Genomic DNA, 19947 nt, shown 5'->3' with positions numbered 1-19947 from the left:
CAGATGAAGAGAACGCACTGAATATGATGTTATTATTATTATCTACGTCCTCACTTCTAACAACACAAGTACCCACCCTTTACAGAACAGCCTTCTCTCTCACTGACAGTTGGTGCTGCTATCCTTTCACCCTCCTCCATGGCTGTTAGCTAGCTACCTACAAATGCATTTGTACTGGTCATCTCTGTATACTTGTCGCTGGTTGATGCTTATTTATAAAACCCTCTTAGGCCTCACTCCCCCTTATCTAAGATATCTACTGCAGCCCGCATCCTCCACATACAACACCCGTTCTGCCAGTCACATCTGTTAAAAGTCCCCCAAAGCTCACACATCCCTGGGTCGCTCCTCTTTTCAGTTCGTTGCAGCTAGCGACTGGAACGAGCTGCAACAAACACTCAAACTGGACAGTTTTATCTCAATCAAAGACTCAATCATGGACACTTACTTACTGACAGTTGTGGCTGCTTTGCGTGATGTATGGTTGTCTCTACCTTCTTGCCCTTTGTGCTGTTGTCTGTGCCCAATAATGTTTGTACCATGTTTTGTGCTTGTCATGTTGTGTTGCTACCATGTTGTTGTCATGTGTTGCTACCATGTTGTTGTCATGTGTTGCTACCATGTTGTTGTCATGTGTTGCTACCATGTTGTTGTCATGTGTTGCTACCATGTTGTTGGTATGTTGTGTTGCTGCCCTAATATGTTGTTGTCTTAGGTCTCTCTTTGTGTAGCATTGTGTTGTCTCTCTTGTTGTGATGTGTGTTTGGTCCTATACAGGTATATATATATATATATATTTGATGTGTTTCATTTTGAATCCCTGCCCCCGCAGGAGCCCTTTTGGTAGGCCATCATTGTAAATAATAATTTGTTCGTAAATCAAATCAAACTTTATTTGTCACATGCGCCGACTACAACAAGGGTAGACCTTACCGTAAAATGCTTACATACAAGCCCTTAACCAACAGTGCAGTTCAAGAAGAGTTAAGAAAATATTTACCAAACAAACATAAACTTAAAAATTATAAAAAGTAACACAATAAAATAACAATAATGAGGCTATACAGGTACAGACTAGAGGTCATTTGTACATGTAGGTAGGGGTGAAGTAACTATGCCTAGATGATGAACAGCGGGTAGCTGCATGACAAATGGAGGGGGGGGGGGGGGGTCAATGTAATAGTCCGGTGACCATGTGATTAATTGTTCAGCAGTCTTATGGCTTGGGGGGTAGAAGCTGTTAAGGAGCCTTTTGGTCCTAGACTTGGCACTCCGGTACCACTTGCAGTGTGGTAGCAGAGAGAACAGTCTATGACCTGGGTGACTGGAGTCTCTGACTATTTTATGGGCCTTCCTCTGACACCGCCTGGTATAGAGGTCCTGGATGTCAGGAAGCTTGGCCCCAGTGATGTACTGGGCTGTACGCACTACCCTCTGTAGCGCCTTACGATCAGATGCCGAGCAGTTCCCATACCAGGCGGTGATACAACCGGTCAGGATGCTCTCGATGGTGCAGCTGTAGAACTTTTTTAGGATCTGGGGACCCGTGCCAAGTCTTTTCAGTCCCCTGAGGGGAAAAAGGTTTTGTCGTTCCCTCTTCACAACTGTCTTGGTGTGTTTGGACCATGATAGTTTGTTGGTGATGTGGACACCAAGGAACTTGAAACTCTCGAACCGCTCCACTACAGCCCCTTCGATGTTAATGGGGGCCTGTTCGACCCGCCTTTTCCTGTAGGCCACGATCAGCTCCTTTGTCTTGCTCACATTGAGGGAGAGGTTGTTGTTCTCGCACCACACTGCCAGTTCTCTTACCTCCTCCCTGTAGGCTGTCTCACGGTTGTTGGTGATCAGACCTACCACATTGTGTCGTCAGCAATCTTAATGATGACGTTGGAGTCGTGTTTGGCCATGCAGTCATGGGTGAACAGAGAGTACAGGAGGAGACTAAGTACACACCCCTGAGGGGCCCCAGTGTTGAGGATAAGCGTGGCAGACCTACCCTTACCACCTGGGGGCAGCCCGTCAAGAAGAAGGTGTTTAGTCCCAGGGTCCTTAGCTTAGTGATGAGCTTCGTGGGCACTATGGTGTTGAACGCTGAGCTGTAGTTAATGAACAGCATTCTCACATTGGTGTTCCTTTGGTCCGGGTGAAAAAGGGCAGTGTGGAGTGAGATTGAGATTGCGTCATCTGTGGATCTGTTGGGGCGGTATGCTAATTAGAGTGGGTCTAGGGTATCATGGGAGGATGCTGTTGATGTGAGCCATGACCAGCCTTTCAAAGCACTTCATGGCTACAGACGTGAAGTGCTACGGGGCAGTGCTCACTGACCTGCCCAGTTCAATATTGGTTACATTAAATAAATAAATGAACACAGTAGCTGTGCTGGAGCCTGACACAATTTCTAAAGGAAGAACCACTGTAGATGTGACTTTTTATTTCTCATCTATATATACATTTATATATTGAATATTAAAAAATACAATCTACTTTCAGTGAAGGCGCTCAACATCTACATCACATTCAGTCATCTAACAGAATCAACCAGGGGCAACGTCATGCTCAACAGCACGTCGACAGATCTCCCACAAGCTCAAAAAACAGGAACCCGAACCAGCAACCTGTCAGCCACTGGCCCAAGTTTCCAACCGGCTCCAACCCCCCCTACAGTTCCCCAAGAGCTGCCCTTCAATCATCCACCCCCCTCCACACAATATCATAAGGTGTACAAAAAAAGCTCAATTTTTCTGTTGGTGAAACCACTAGTATCCAAAAATACTGGCCAAAACAAAAATATATTTGGCTTACTGTATATTTACAGTGAGCTGCTGCCCCCTAGCGGTCATGCCGCAGCGTTGCATGGGTTTAGACTGAAGAACACGCCCTCAGACAAGCCAACAGCCTATCACCGAAGGCAGGAACGATGTCAGATGCACTTTTCAACCATACTCCGCACAGTAAGTAGGAGCCGGCAATACAGCAATAGTCTGCCATAAAACCTTAAAGAAGAAGAAGACAGGGCAGTAGAAACAACAACAAACATTTATTAGATATAGCTACAGTAGCTAGTTAATGTAACAACAACGGGTTAATCTTGCATCCATTCTATCAACAGCTATACTTTTGTGAAACAGGTCAGAATTAGAAACAACCTCGCGGTTTTATTTGAACAACAAACATTTATTAGATATAGCTACAGTAGCTAGTTAATGTAACAACAACGGGTTAATCTTGCATCCATTCTATCAACAGCTATACTTTTGTGAAACAGGTCAGAATTAGAAACAACCTCGCGGTTTTATTTGTTTAACGAGTGTTGAGAACTTTGGACTGAGTGACCATTGAACTCGTACTGACCGGTCCTCCCTATCAGAGTTCCCTATCTATCCCGGGCTCTGGTCAGTCAGCCATGGCCCTCCGTGTCCTCCAGGCCGTGGCGGCGGTGGCTGTTCTTTGTCGGTTCCCCGTAACGTTAACTCGGGCTGGGGATAAGTCAGAGGGGACTCCCGGCCAATCCTACGTGGCTGCGGTATACGAGCACCGGGTTATTCTGAACCCGGAGCCGCACGTACCTCTGTCCCGGGCCGCGGCGCTCAAGCACATGATGAGCAACCTGGATGTGTACGAGGAGCAGGCCGCGCGAGCTGCGGAACAGGTTGGCTACATTTGGGGGGGGGGGGGGTCTTTGATTTAACATAACCAGATGTGTTAGTGCAGGGCTGGAACTAAAGCCTGCACACCCTGCCGCTAAGCTCTTCAGGACTGGGTTACACTTGTCTTTGACAGGAAGGATACACATCAATCTTGCTTTAAGGGCTGAAGTTAGCTTTAAAGCTCTTCTCCCTTTCGAGTCTCACCCGTTTCCCTAATTCTCTCTCTTTCAGGGGGCTCAGATCATAGTATTTCCAGAGGATGGTCTTCAGGGGTTTAACTTCAGTCGTCTGTCCATCTTTGCTTACCTAGAGACCATCCCTGACCCACAGTCTGAGGACTGGAACCCCTGTACACAGACAGACAGACACACCCACACTGAGGTATGTACAGAGCCGGATCCAGAACGAATCAGTTGGGCGAGCCTTTGATTTCTATATGCGGGCACGTTTTTTTCGGGGGACCTCCTCTGTGTGCAAGCGCATGAACGTTCACAATAGTTTTTTAAAACCGTGTTATAGTCGAGGCAATAGGCAGCTCGTGAGTTTCAAGTTTGGGGAAGCTTACAATTTATCCTACCATTTCTACCGATCTTTGTGCCAGTTCTGATAATTTTTATATGCGCATTTTCGTGGAACACTTTAATTTCAATAGTAACGTTTTAATTTCTCAGAATCATTGTCACGTGGTTAATCATAAAAATCTGAAAAATCTTTAAGTTAAAATTCAACTGAGGCAAGAATACCAGCCTCAGCCATATGGACACTCTGATACTGCCAATAGATCAGTGTTAAATACATTAGCGCATAGAACTGAAAGATAGCCTATTGGCCAATGCAGCAGTAAGCCTAGAAGTTCCGTAGTCAACTAATGTCTATACATCGGTCTAAAGCTGACAAATAACAGTAGAAAATATCCTGATGAAAATTCAAGTTCTTTCAATCACATTCATCTCTGCCTCCCTTTCTATCTGTCTTCACTTGAGCTAGTGAAGTGTAACGTCGTATCAAATCAACTGGGTTTGCCGGAAGCTGTCGCTAGCAAACATGCAACATTATATCAACTAGCCTATTCTAGTCCCTCAGAGTTTCCCACGCCAGTGACCTCGGGACACACAGCTGTTTTTGAATGACTGTCCACTGGATATATGGAATCATCAGATCATGATATTTTGTTAATTCACACTGAGACTTGGTGATTATCGAGTCATCAGATCATTGTATTTTGTTAATTCACACTGAGACTTGGTGATTATCGAGTCATCAGATCATTGTATTTTGTTCATTCACACTGAGACTTGGTGATTATCGAGTCATCAGATCATTGTATTTTGTTCATTCACACTGAGACTTGGTGATTATCGAGTCATCAGATCATTGTATTTTGTTCATTCACACTGAGACTTGGTGATTATCGAGTCATCAGATCATTGTATTTTGTTCATTCACACTGAGACTTGGTGATTATCGAGTCCGGGGGTGTTGGAAAGATGTTTCAAATATTGAGGAGCTATCGTTCGCGATGGATATTTATTAAAAAAAGAGACTTGGTGTGAGGTGAAGAAGAAATGACTGAGAAGCTCAGTTTATTAGTGGTGGACGTGGGGAGTTAAGACAATCACAAATCAGACATCCACACAGCAGGTCAACTTCTGTGTGCTCAGGCACGCGCGCTCCCTCAGCGTTATCAGGAAAGAGAAACCAGACGTGCTCATTGCTGACACTCCAAACAAAAGACAAGTACAAAAATAGGAAACTTGCAATGGTTATGAAATAAACCAAAACCTGTTTCTCACAACTGTAATAGGTTGTGAACTCTGCAAACAATGAGAACTGTAAATTACTGTGAATAATACCAGTGGAGGCTGGTAGGCAGAGCTATAGGAGGACGGGCTCATTGTAATGGGTGGAATTGAATGAATGGAACAGATGCATTCTGGAGAGCTGAACAGATGCATTCTGGAGAGCTGAACAGGTGCATTCTGGAGAGCTGAACAGATGCATTCTGGAGAGACGAGCCATATCTTAGCCACACACCTCCCCTTCTTCTTGCTCAACATTTTAAATTATACTCAAGACACATTATCTTTGCAGCTATTCACTGACAGCCGATCAACTAGACCTGTTGCCAAGCGCTCTACTCAAACTGCTGGCTTTCCAATAGGCAGAGGCCTACACAATAGTAATTTGAAACAATCCACAGTTATTTTATTCAAATAAGCTCAAGATCCTGTGGCTCCCTGGTGAATTTTGAATGATATTATTTAGACAGGCGTAATTATATCATTTTAGGCAAAACATCAATTTCCTTTAGGAGAATCCAGCATCCTAACTGTGCAACCACCAACTTTCCTTTCCAATTCACAAGAGCCTGAAACCAGAGATCTGTATATAATGACGAAATGCTCATATCTCCGCCCAAAAAGTGGAAGTCCCAAAGGCAGGAAGGCAGGCGACAAGCTTAGGACTGCCCATTGAAACGCATTGGATTTATTCTGGACAGATTTTTGGTGAGTGAGCCCTCTTGCCTCGCCTCAAATCTCCGCTGTACAATCCGGTTTTCGAGCTGGTCACGGGTGCACCTCAGCCACGGTCAAGGTACTAAACGATATCATAACCGCCATCGATAAAAGACAGTACTGTGCAGCCGTCTTCATCGACCTGGCCAAGGCTTTTGACTCTGTCAATCACCACATTCTTATTGGCAGACTCAACAGCCTTGGTTTCTCAAATGACTGCCTCATCTGGTTCACCAACTACTTCTCTGATAGAGTTCAGTGTGTCAAATCGGAGGGCTTGTTGTCTGGACCTCTGGCAGTCTTTATGGGGGTACTATGGGGGTCAAATTTTAAAAATGCTCTCTGCTGAAACTCTCTCACCGGAGAAGGCATCCGAGTGAGCAAAACAGCGCCCCTCTGTCTTACAATATGTTGCCCATGTATCTGATGCTGTCTGGACAGAAATAGTATGACATGTCATACTCTTTTGGTCCAGACAGCATCAGATACGTGGTCTACACATACTGAGACAGAGGGGTGCTGTTTCGCTCACTCGGATGCCTTCCTCGGGTGAGAGAGTTTCAGCAGAGAGCATTTTTTAAATTGTATTTTATTTCACCTTTATTTAACCAGGTAGGCTAGTTGAGAACACCTTTATTTAACCAGGTAGGCTAGTTGAGAACACCTTTATTTAACCAGGTAGGCTAGTAGAGAACACCTTTATTTAACCAGGTAGGCTAGTTGAGAACACCTTTATTTAACCAGGTAGGCTAGTTGAGAACATCTTTATTTAACCAGGTAGGCTAGTTGAGAACACCTTTATTTAACCAGGTAGGCTAGTTGAGAACATCTTTATTTAACCAGGTAGGCTAGTTGAGAACAAGTTCTCATTTACAACTGCGACCTGGCCAAGATAAAGCATAGCAGTGTGACAAAAACAACAATACAGAGTTACACATGGAGTAAACAATAAACAAAACAACAGAGTTACACATGGAGTAAACAATAAACAACACAGTTACACGTGGAGTAAACAATAAACAACAACACAGAGTTACATATGGAGTAAACAATAAACAAAACAACAACACAGAGTTACATATGGAGTAAACAATAAACAAAACAACAACACAGAGTTACACATGGAGTAAACAATAAACAACAACACAGAGTTACATGCTTTATTTGAGATTGATGCGTCTTTCTGCCGGGCACGCGTCTCAAATAAATGATCAATATTTCCAGAGGATGGTCTTCAGGACACACACATACTTACACTTGGTGTACAAAACATAAAGAACACCTTCCTAATATTGAGTTGCAGTTCATCGAGACATTGACTCTACAAGGTGTCGAAAGCATTCCACAGGGATGCTGGCCCATGTTGACTCCAATGCTTCCTACAGTTGTGTCAAGTTGTCTGGATGTCCTTTGGGTGGTGGACCATTCTTGATATACACGGGAAACTGTTGAGCGTGAAAAACCCAGCAGCGTTGCAGTTCTTGACACAAACCGGTGCGCCTGGCACCTACTACCATATCCTGTTCAAAGGCACCTACTACCATATCCCGTTTAAAGGCACCTACTACCATATCCCGTTCAAAGGCACCTACTACCATATCCTGTTCAAAGGCACCTACTACCATATCCTGTTCAAAGGCACCTACTACCATATCTTGTTCAAAGGCACCTACTACCATATCCTGTTCAAAGGCACCTACTACCATATCTTGTTCAAAGGCACCTACTACCATATCCTGTTCAAAGGCACCTACTACCATATCCTGTTCAAAGGCACCTACTACCATATCCTGTTCAAAGGCACCTACTACCATATCCTGTTCAAAGGCACCTACTACCATATCCCGTTCAAAGGCACCTACTACCATATCCCGTTCAAAGGCACCTACTACCATATCCCGTTCAAAGGCACCTACTACCATATCCCGTTTAAAGGCACCTACTACCATATCCCGTTCAAAGGCACCTACTACCATATCCCGTTCAAAGGCACCTACTACCATATCCTGTTCAAAGGCACCTACTACCATATCCTGTTCAAAGGCACCTACTACCATATCCTGTTCAAAGGCACCTACTACCATATCCTGTTCAAAGGCACCTACTACCATATCCTGTTCAAAGGCACCTACTACCATATCCTGTTCAAAGGCACCTACTACCATATCCTGTTCAAAGGCACCTACTACCATATCCTGTTCAAAGGCACCTACTACCATATCCCGTTCAAAGGCACCTACTACCATATCCCGTTCAAAGGCACCTACTACCATATCCCGTTCAAAGGCACCTACTACCATATCCCGTTCAAAGGCACCTACTACCATATCCCGTTCAAAGGCACCTACTACCATATCCCGTTCAAAGGCACCTACTACCATATCCTGTTCAAAGGCACCTACTACCATATCCTGTTCCAAGGCACCTACCACCATATCCTGTTCCAAGGCACCTACTACCATATCCTGTTCAAAAGCACCTACTACCATATCCTGTTCAAAGGCACCTACTACCATATCCCGTTCAAAGGCACCTACTACCATATCCCGTTCAAAGGCACCTACTACCATATCCTGTTCAAAGGCACCTACTACCATATCCTGTTCAAAGGCACCTACTACCATATCCTGTTCAAAGGCACCTACTACCATATCCTGTTCAAAGGCACCTACTACCATATCCTGTTCAAAGGCACCTACTACCATATCCTGTTCAAAGGCACCTACTACCATATCCTGTTCAAAGGCACCTACTACCATATCCTGTTCAAAGGCACTTAAATCTTTTGTCTTGCCCATTCGCTCTCTGAATGGCACACGTTCTGTACACAATCCATGTCTCAAGGCTTAAAAGTTCTTCATTAACCCGTCTCCTCCCCTTCAGCTCCACTAATTGAAGTGGATTTAACAAGTGACATCAATAAGGAGGTCATTGCTTCCACCTGGTCAGTCTGCCATGGGAAAGAGCAGGTGTTCCTAATGTTTTGTACACTGTGTCTTTTGGTCTATTTTCTGGGAGATCAAATATCGTCAAATGTGTATTCTGTCCTGTTCTCTCTCAGGTCCTCCAGAGGTTGAGCTGCATGGCTCGACGTCACCGTCTTTACCTGGTGGCCAACATGGCTGACCTCCAGCCCTGCTGCCAGACCTCTCACCCCACCTGCCCCCCCGATGGGCGCTGGCAGTTCAACACTGATGTAGTCTTCAGGTTACCTGTGTTGCTTCTGTTTTGAACACGTTGTTCATGTGCCGCTAGAGAGTAAAAGGTGGACAGGGAGTTCCAGGTTTTCCAAAACCTCCAGAGGTTCTCTTGGAAATTACATTATATTGTGTTTATATACAGGGATGATGTTTGTACTCTTGGAATAGGGTAATGACATTATATACAGGGATGATGTTTGTACTCTTGGAATAGGGAAATGACATTATATACAGGGATGATGTTTGTACTCTTGGAATAGGGAAATGACATTATATACAGGGATGATGTTTGTACTCTTGGAATAGGGAAATGACATTATATACAGGGATGATGTTTGTGCTATATTGTTAAGAGGCGTTCATTTAAAACGCGCCCCACAATCAGCCATTCTCTGTATGTTTAATAATAATTGTATTATTTATTTTTTACACAATGAGTTGAGTTATAGAAAAATCTATGTTTGTTCTCCCATTCACTGCAGGCGGGATGGTTCCCTGGCGGCACGCTATCACAAACACAACCTGTACTTTGAGAAGGCCTTCGATGCCCCGCCCACACTAGAGGTGGTGACCTTTGACACTCCGTTCGCCGGACGGTTTGGAGTGTTCACCTGCTTCGACATCCTGTTCCATGACCCTACCATCAGACTACTGGAGCAGGTACGTACAGGAAGCTCAGAGGGCGGCATGTAGCCGTGTGGTTAGAGCGTTGGGCCAGTAACCAAAAGGTTTTTAAAAAATTAAAAAATTGCCCTTGAGCAAGATATTTAACCCTAATTGCTCCTGCATCTCTGTTGTCGATGGCAGACCCTGGCTGTGACCTGCACTCTGAGGGTGAATCAGGGAGAGTAGGATATGTTAAAAAATAAACATTTACAATTCACACATGCACAGTGGGGCAAAAAAGTATTTAGTCAGCCACCAATTGTGCAAGTTCTCCCACTTAAAAAGATGAGGCCTGTAATTTTCATCATAGGTACACTTCAACTATGACAGACACAATCAGTAAAAAAAAAATCCAGAAAATCACATTGTAGGATTTTTAATGAATTTATTTGCAAATTATGGTGGAAAATAAGTATTTGGTCAATAACAAAAGTTTATCTCAATACTTCGTTATATACCCTTTGTTGGCAATGACAGAGGTCAAACGTTTTCTGTAAGTCTTCACAAGGTTTTCACACACTGTTGCTGGTATTTTGGCCCATTCCTCCATGCAGATCTCTAGAGCAGTGATGTTTTGGGGCTGTTGCTGGGCAACACGGACTTTCAACTCCCTCCAAAGATGTTCTATTGGGTTGAGATCTGGAGACTGGCTAGGCCACTCCAGGACCTTGAAATGCTTCTTATGAAGCCACTCCTTCGTTGCCCGGGCGGTGTGTTTGGGATCATTGTCATGCTGAAAGACCCAGCCACGTTTCATCTTCAATGCCCTTGCTGATGGAAGGAGGTTTTCACTCAAAATCTCACGATACATGGCCCCATTCATTCTTTCCTTTACACGGATCAGTCGTCCTGGTCCCTTTGCAGAAAAACAGCCCCAAAGCATGATGTTTCCACCCCCATGCTTCACAGTAGGTATGGTGTTCTTTGGATGCTACTCAGCATTCTTTGTCCTCCAAACATGACGAGTTGAGTTTTTACCAAAAAGTTATATTTTGGTTTCATCTGACCATATGACATTCTCCAAATCTTCTTCTGGATCATCCAAATGCTCTCTAGCAAACTTCAGACGGGCCTGGACATGTACTGGCTTAAGCAGGGGGACATGTCTGGCACTGCAGGATTTGAGTTCCTGGCGGCGTAGTGTGTTACTGATGGTAGGCTTTGTTACTTTGGTCCCAGCTCTCTGCAGGTCATTCACTAGGTGGTGTGGTTCTGTGTGGTTCTGGGATTTTTGCTCACCGTTCTTGTGATCATTTTGACCCCACAGGGTGAGATCTTGCGTGGAGCTCCAGATCGAGGGAGATTATCAGTGGTCTTGTATGTCTTCCATTTCCTAATAATTGCTCCCACAGTTGATTTCTTCAAATCAAGCTGCTTACCTATTGCAGATTCAGTCTTCCAAGCCTGGTGCAGGTCTACAATTTTGTTTCTGGTGTCCTTTGACAGCTCTTTGGTCTTGGCCAAAGTGGAGTTTGGAGTGTGACTGTTTGAGGTTGTGGACAGGTGTCTTTTATACTGATAACAAGTTCAAACAGGTGCCATTAATACAGGTAACGAATGGAGGACAGAGGAGCCTCTTAAAGAAGAAGTTACAGGTCTGTGAGAGCCAGAAATCTTGCTTGTTTGTAGGTGACCAAATACTTATTTTCCACCATAATTTGCAAATAAATTCATTAAAAATCCTACAATGTGATTTTCTGGATTTTTTTTTCTCATTCTGTCTGTTATAGTTGAAGTGTACCTATGATGAAAATTACAGGCCTCTCTCATATTTTTAAGTGGGAGAACTTGCACAATTGGTGGCTGACTAAATATTTTGCCCCACTGTATATTAATACACACAGGTGTATTAATATAAGCTCTCACCAAGTGATTATTACACACACACACACACACACACACAGTTAATGTCTCTGTGTTAATGTCTCTGTCTTTATATATCTCTTCAGGGTGTCAGACAGATGGTCTACCCTACAGCCTGGATGAACCAGCTTCCTCTGTTGTCAGCCGTTCAGTTCCAGAGAGCCTTCAGTCTGGGAGCTAACACCACTCTGCTGGCGGCTAACATCAGGGCAGACAGCCTGGGTATGACAGGAAGTGGCATCTTCACCCCTGGTACTGCCATCTACCACCATGCCAGGGCTGGGCAGCCAGAGGAGGGGAGGCTGCTGGTGCTGAGGATACCTGTACTGGACACTGCCTGGCTGGGAACAGAGACGAGGGCCAAGGGGCAGGCAGGAGGAGAGGGAGAGGGGGAGGCAGGAGGAGAGGGGGAGGCAGGAGGAGAGGGGGAGGCAGGAGGAGAGACTGCAAGAGGAGAGGGGGAGGCAGGAGGAGAGGGGGAGGCAGGAGGAGAGGGGGAGGCAGGAGGAGAGGGGCATGCAGGAGGAGAGACTGCAAGAGGAGAGGGGGAGGCAGGAGGAGAGGGGCATGCAGGAGGAGAGGGGGAGGCAGGAGGAGAGACTGCAAGAGGAGAGGGGGAGGCAGGAGGAGAGGGGGAGGGAGGAGGAGAGACTGCAAGAGGAGAGGGGGAGGCAGGAGGAGAGACTGCAAGAGGAGAGGGGAAGGCAGGAGGAGAGACTGCTTATACCAGGTCAACTAAGCCTCTGTCTGGACAGAGGGAGGGCAACTCTGGGTTCTGTCTACAGGAGAGCCAACACTGCCAGGAGGATTCTCTCTCTACCTCTCCTCCTGCCTTCTCTGCCTCATCCCCCTCTCCTCCTGCCTTCTCTCCCTCATCCCCCTTTCCTTTCACCTCCTCTATGATGTATGATCCCTTCTCCTTCCTCCTGCTGAGTGGTTCAGAGGGCCAGCTGACTGTGTGTGACGGTCCTTTCTGCTGCCACCTGCACTACCGACGCTCCCCACAGGGGGGCAATACGGAGCTCTATGCTCTAGGAGCGTTCTCTGGCACTCACACGGTTAACGGACGCTACAATGTACAGGTAGGGACTAACGTTTAAATTTATACTGAGTAGAACTGGTATACTGAGTAGAACTGGTAAACTGTATACTGAGTAGAACTGGTATACTGAGTAGAACTGGTATACTGAGTAGAACTGGTATACTGTATACTGAGTAGAACTGGTATACTGAGTAGAACTGGTATACTGAGTAGAACTGGTAAACTGTATACTGAGTAGAACTGGTAAACTGTATACTGAGTAGAACTAGTAAACTGTATACTGAGTAGAATTAGTAAACTGTATACTGAGTAGAACTGGTAGACTGTATACTGAGTAGAACTGGTAGACTGTATACTGAGTAGAACTGGTAGACTGAGTAGAACTAGTAAACTGTATACTGAGTAGAACTGGTAGACTGTATACTGAGTAGAACTGGTAGACTGAGTAGAACTGGTAAACTGTATACTGAGTAGAACTAGTAAACTGTATACTGAGTAGAACTGGTAGACTGTATACTGAGTAGAACTGGTATACTGAGTAGAACTGGTATACTGTATACTGAGTAGAACTGGTAAACTGTATACTGAGTAGAACTGGTATACTGTATACTGAGTAGAACTGGTATACTGAGTAGAACTGGTATACTGTATACTCAGTAGAACTGGTAGACTGTATACTGAGTAGAACTGGTAAACTGTATACTCAGTAGAACTGGTAAACTGTATACTCAGTAGAACTGGTAAACTGTATACTCATTAGAACTGGTAAACTGTATACTCAGTAGAACTGGTATACTCAGTAGAACTGGTAGACTGTATACTGAGTAGAACTGGTATACTGAGTAGAACTGGTATACTGAGTAGAACTGGTAGACTGAGTAGAACTGGTAGACTGTATACTGAGTAGAACTGGTATACTGAGTAGAACTGGTATACTGAGTAGAACTGGTAGAACTGGTATACTGAGTAGAACTGGTATACTGAGTAGAACTGGTATACTGAGTAGAACTGGTATACTGAGTAGAACTGGTAGAACTGGTATACTGAGTAGAACTGGTAGAACTGGTATACTGAGTAGAACTGGTATACTGAGTAGAACTGGTATAACTGGTATAACTGGTATACTGAGTAGAACTGGTATAACTGGTATACTGAGTAGAACTGGTATACTGAGTAGAACTGGTATACTGAGTAGAACTGATATACTGAGTAGAACTGGTAGACTGAGTAGAACTGGTATACTGAGTAGAACTGGTATACTGAGTAGAACTGGTATACTGAGTAGAACTGGTATACTGAGTAGAACTGGTATACTGAGTAGAACTGGTAGACTGAGTAGAACTGGTAGACTGAGTAGAACTGGTATACTGAGTAGAACTGGTATACTGTATACTGAGTAGAACTGGTAAACTGTATACTGAGTAGAACTGGTAGACTGTATACTCAGTAGAACTGGTAAACTGTATACTGAGTAGAACTTGTAAACTGTATACTGAGTAGAACTGATAAACTGTATATTGAGTAGAACTAGTAAACTGTATACTGAGTAGAACTAGTAAACTGTATACTGAGTAGAACTGGTAGACTGTATACTGAGTAGAACTGGTAGACTGTATACTGAGTAGAACTGGTAGACTGAGTAGAACTAGTAAACTGTATACTGAGTAGAACTGGTAGACTGTATACTGAGTAGAACTGGTAGACTGAGTAGAACTGGTAAACTGTATACTGAGTAGAACTAGTAAACTGTATACTGAGTAGAACTGGTAGACTGTATACTGAGTAGAACTGGTAGACTGTATACTGAGTAGAACTGGTAAACTGTATACTGAGTAGAACTGGTATACTGAGTAGAACTGGTATACTGAGTAGAACTGGTATACTGTATACTGAGTAGAACTGGTATACTGTATACTGAGTAGAACTGGTAAACTGTATACTGAGTAGAACTGGTATACTGTATACTGAGTAGAACTGGTATACTGAGTAGAACTGGTATACTGTATACTCAGTAGAACTGGTAGACTGTATACTGAGTAGAACTGGTAAACTGTATACTCAGTAGAACTGGTATACTCAGTAGAACTTGTAGACTGTATACTGAGTAGAACTGGTATACTGAGTAGAACTGGTATACTGAGTAGAACTGGTAGACTGTATACTGAGTAGAACTGGTATACTGAGTAGAACTGGTATACTGAGTAGAACTGGTATACTGAGTAGAACTGGTAGACTGAGTAGAACTGGTAGACTGAGTAGAACTGGTATACTGAGTAGAACTGGTAGAACTGGTAGAACTGGTATACTGAGTAGAACTGGTATACTGAGTAGAACTGGTAGAACTGGTATACTGAGTAGAACTGGTATACTGAGTAGAACTGGTATACTGAGTAGAACTGGTAGACTGAGTAGAACTGGTAGACTGAGTAGAACTGGTATACTGAGTAGAACTGGTTGAACTGGTATACTGAGTAGAACTGGTATACTGAGTAGAACTGGTATACTGAGTAGAACTGGTATACTGAGTAGAACTGGTATACTGAGTAGAACTGGTAGACTGAGTAGAACTGGTATACTGAGTAGAACTGGTATACTGAGTAGAACTGGTATACTCAGTAGAACTGGTATACTGAGTAGAACTGGTATACTCAGTAGAACTGGTATACTCAGTAGAACTGGTATACTGAGTAGAACTGGTAGAACTGGTATACTGAGTAGAACTGGTATACTGAGTAGAACTGGTAGAACTGGTATACTGAGTAGAACTGGTATACTGAGTAGAACTGGTAGACTGAGTAGAACTGGTAGACTGAGTAGAACTGGTAGACTGAGTAGAACTGGTAGACTGAGTAGAACTGGTAGACTGAGTAGAACTGGTAGACTGAGTAGAACTGGTATACTGAGTAGAACTGGTAGAACTGGTAGAACTGGTATACTGAGTAGAACTGGTATACTCAGTAGAACTGGTATACTGAGTAGAACTGGTATACTGAGTAGAACTGGTATACTCAGTAGAACTGGTATACTGAGTAGAACTGGTAGAACTGGTATACTGAGTAGAACTGGTATACTGAGTAGAACTGGTATACTGAGTAGAACTGGTAGAACTGGTATACTGAGTAGAACTGGTATACTGAGTAGAACTGGTAGACTGAGTAGAACTGGTAGACTGAGTAGAACTGGTAGACTGAGTAGAACTGGTATACTGAGTAGAACTGGTAGACTGAGTAGAACTGGTAGACTGAGTAGAACTGGTATACTGAGTAGAACTGGTATACTGAGTAGAACTGGTATACTCAGTAGAACTGGTAAACATTACACCTTCCATTTGGAACTGCTTGGAGGACTCCTGCACTGTGTATACTTGCAGTATTTGTTAGTATTCAACTTCTAGTATACAGTTTACTAGTTCTACTGAGTATACAGTCTACCAGTTCTACTCAGTATACAGTATACCAGTTCTACTCAGTATACCAGTTCTACTCAGTATACCAGTTCTACTCAGTATACCAGTTCTACTCAGTATACCAATTCTACTCAGTATACCAGTTCTACTGAGTATACAGTCTACCAGTTCTACTCAGTATACAGTATACCAGTTCTACTCAGTATACCAGTTCTACTCAGTATACCAGTTCTACTCAGTATACCAGTTCTACTGAGTATACAGTCTACCAGTTCTACTGAGTATACAGTCTACCAGTTCTACTCAGTATACAGTATACCAGTTCTACTCAGTATACCAGTTCTACTCAGTATACCAGTTCTACTCAGTATACCAATTCTACTCAGTATACCAATTCTACTCAGTATACCAATTCTACTCAGTATACCAGTTCTACTCAGTATACCAGTTCTACTGAGTATACAGTCTACCAGTTCTACTCAGTATACAGTATACCAGTTCTACTCAGTATACCAATTCTACTCAGTATACCAGTTCTACTCAGTATACAGTCTACCAGTTCTACTCAGTATACCAGTTTTACTCAGTATACAGTTTACTAGTTCTACTCAGTATACAGTATACCAGTTCTACTCAGTATACAGTCTACCAGTTCCTAAGCTTGAGTTTTTACCTCATGTCCAGCTGTGATCTTCCAATAGTTAAGCCTCTTGCAGTAGTACAACAGTTCATGCATGGTATTGATGATTAACCCCTCCCCCTCCAGGTGTGCGCGTTGGTCCGCTGTTTGGGGTCGGAGGTCAGCTCCTGTGGACAGGAAGTGGAGGAGGCAGAGTCGAGAGTTGACTTCCTATTGGAGGGGGAGTTCGGAACCCGTCACGTTTACCCGTCGTTGCTAGGTAGCGGCATGGTTCTAGAACAACCTGACCAGGTCAAGACGACCGCAGATGGTCGCGTGGCCATGGAACACTCAGGGATGACCGTCGGACTAGTGACGGCATGTCTCTACGGCAGGGTGTACGACCAGGACTAAGGTGTGTGAGAGAGAGGTTGCGGTCCAAACACTTAAGATACACCCTCGTCCACTTACCCTCGCCTTATGCCCTTGGGGAAATCTCCGTCGCCATCTTGGAGGTCTTTCCAAATGATTAGCCAAGCAAGGGAAGTTAGCAAACGTAAGCCCCTCAGCCCTCGTTTTTAGTCGGCTTAGCTAGTGTACAATAATGTTCCCTCCTGGGCCCGAAACTCCCCATAATTCAATTCACGACAATTGTACATCTTGTCAGCGAAAACTTATAAACAACATCAATGGAGAAGTCAACATAAAAACAGTAAAAACAAATGAGTTAGAAATTGTGCTACTAATGCACATGACGGCACAAACACATCTCGTAAAAAGTCCATATGTTTCTGTTTGGTTATCTTTTGGAAATTGTAGAGAAAAAATATATATATATTCTTCAGAAGTTCCAGCTGGGTAGGCTAACATTACTTAGCCAATTAATTTACTAGCTCTCATACAGTAGGCGTATATTAATAATTATACATTTAATATAAGTAGACATGCACTCATAATTGACTTTAGTGCATATAACGCACCCACAAGCTACCGGTGGCTGAAAACACAGTCATCGCTGGATGAACGAGTGACGAATTTCCAGCCAAGTCCATTTAAAAATCATCCCTTCGTCCCTTGCCCCTTGAATACTCGTCAGACGTCATCAGAAGTGTCCACTTAATTTGAGGGTTGAGGGGATAGGGTGTGTCTTAAGTGTTGGGACTGCAACCAGGGAGAGAGAGAGTGAGAGAGGGTGTGTGTTTTGGTTAAATGATTGTGTGGTCCCATAAAGTGAACCAATCTTCTACCTCAGTAAATAAGTGTTCTCTTTTGTCCTCCGTCCTGTTTCTGAACTGTATCCATGACACCCTATTCTGCAATGTTGTCGTGGGTTACGCCAAATAAAAATATGATTCACCAACAATAAGTAGCCTCGTTTCACTGCCAAAAATAAAATTAAACCTTCTTGTGTTCAGCGAAATAACAACACAATGTGAAATACAGGTAGCTAGTCAGATAATGAACATCCAATCACAATAACCGTTACTCTCTCGCGGGAATTCCACTAACGGTCCGTATGGAGCCAAACGTAGCTGCTGCTCATGTTGGTATCTGTACTGATGGCGCAAAAGCCATGACAGGGAGACATAGTGCAGTGGTAACGCGCGTGCAAGCAGTTGCTCCCGACACTTGGGTCCACTGCAGCATCCACCAAGAGGCTCTTGCAGCCAAGGGAATGCCTGACAGCTTGAAATACGTTTTGGACACTACAGTGAAAATGGTTAACTTTGTTGGAGAAGCCCCTGAACTCGTGTATTTTCTTCACTATGCAATGATATGGGCAGTGACCATGTAACGCTTTTACAACATACAGAAGTGCGCTGGTTGTCAAGGGGCAAAATATTTACACTTTTTTTAAATTGAGAGACGAGCTTAACGTTTTCTTTACTGACCATAATTTCACTTGTCCGACCGCTTGCATGATGATGAGTTTCTCACATTCTCACATTTCTGGCCTGTCTGGGTGATGTTTTCTCTCACCTGAATGATCTGAATCTAGGATTACAGGGACTCTCTGCAACTATATTCAATGTACGGGACAACATTGAGGCTATGATTAATAAGTTGGATCTCTGCATTAACAAAGACAACACACAGGTCTTTCTTTCCATCATAGCATGATTTTTTTTGAGTGCAAATGAACTCAAGTTTACGGACAATGTCGAATGTGATATAGCAAAGCACCTGAGTGAGTTGGGTGTGCAATTACGCAGGTACATTCCCCAAACAGATGACACAAACAACTGGACTCGTTATCCCTTTCATGCCCTGCCTCCAGTCCACTTACTAATATCTGAACTAGAGAGCCTCGTCGAAATTGCAACAAGCGGTTCTGTGAAAATGGAATTAATCAGAAGCCACTGCCAGATTTCTGGATAGGGCTGCACTTAGAGTATCCTGCCTTGGCAAATCGCATTGTTAAGACACTGATGCCCTTTGCAACCACGTACCTATGTGAGAGTGGATTCTCGGCCTTCACTAGCATGAAAACTAAATACAGGCACAGACTGTGTGGAAAATGATTTAAGACTGAGACTCACCAATACAACCCAACATTGCAGAGTTATGTGCATCCTTTCAAGCCCACCTTTCTCATTAACCTGTGGTGAGTTATTCACCATTTTCAATTAACAAATAAGGTTTTATATGTAAAATGGTTAAATAAAGATAATAATTATTGATTATTATTTGAGCCCTGGTCCTATAAGAGCTGTCACTTCCCCCGAGCCGGGTTGTGGCAAAAACTCACACTCATTCTTATGTTTAATAAATGTATCGTATAGTGTGTTGTGTGGCAGGCTTACAATGATGGCAAAAAAAAAAAAAACATTTCAGAGTGTGCTGACCCTGCTGCTAGAGGGGGTACGCAGCTGGAGGTTGACTGTTTGAAGGGGTACAGGACTATAAATAGTTTGGGAACCACTTCCCTAGTGGAAGACCTCATGATACCATATTCCCTATAGAGTGCATTATATGACACCCTGG

The 19947-nt window shown here is 43.7% G+C and overlaps 1 protein-coding gene across 1 annotated transcript; it reads left to right on the top strand.

Annotated features, from left to right (window-relative positions):
* The first annotated feature begins 2944 nt into the window (after positions 1-2944).
* On the top strand, positions 2945-18328 carry btd (biotinidase). Its single transcript, XM_031789016.1, has 7 exons — positions 2945-3652; positions 3882-4031; positions 9228-9373; positions 9849-10026; positions 11982-12341; positions 12681-12977; positions 17110-18328. Exons 1-7 carry the CDS (start codon positions 3407-3409, stop codon positions 17374-17376), a joined length of 1644 nt encoding a protein of 547 aa, XP_031644876.1. The 5' UTR covers positions 2945-3406; the 3' UTR covers positions 17377-18328.
* Positions 18329-19947: the final 1619 nt, after the last annotated feature.

Source organism: Oncorhynchus kisutch, linkage group LG14 (genome assembly GCF_002021735.2).
Source record: "Oncorhynchus kisutch isolate 150728-3 linkage group LG14, Okis_V2, whole genome shotgun sequence".
Taxonomy (NCBI): Eukaryota; Metazoa; Chordata; class Actinopteri; order Salmoniformes; family Salmonidae; genus Oncorhynchus; species Oncorhynchus kisutch.
This window is presented reverse-complemented; position numbering and strand designations above follow the sequence as displayed.

Excerpts from the sequence above, each read along its gene's own strand:
- btd (XM_031789016.1), top strand. The coding sequence starts at position 3,407 with ATGGCCCTCCGTGTCCTCCAGGCCGTGGCGGCGGTGGCTGTTCTTTGT. Across the intron at positions 10,027-11,981 it reads CCATCAGACTACTGGAGCAG|GGTGTCAGACAGATGGTCTA; the intron begins GTACGTACAGGA and ends ATATCTCTTCAG. Across the intron at positions 12,978-17,109 it reads ACGGACGCTACAATGTACAG|GTGTGCGCGTTGGTCCGCTG; the intron begins GTAGGGACTAAC and ends CTCCCCCTCCAG.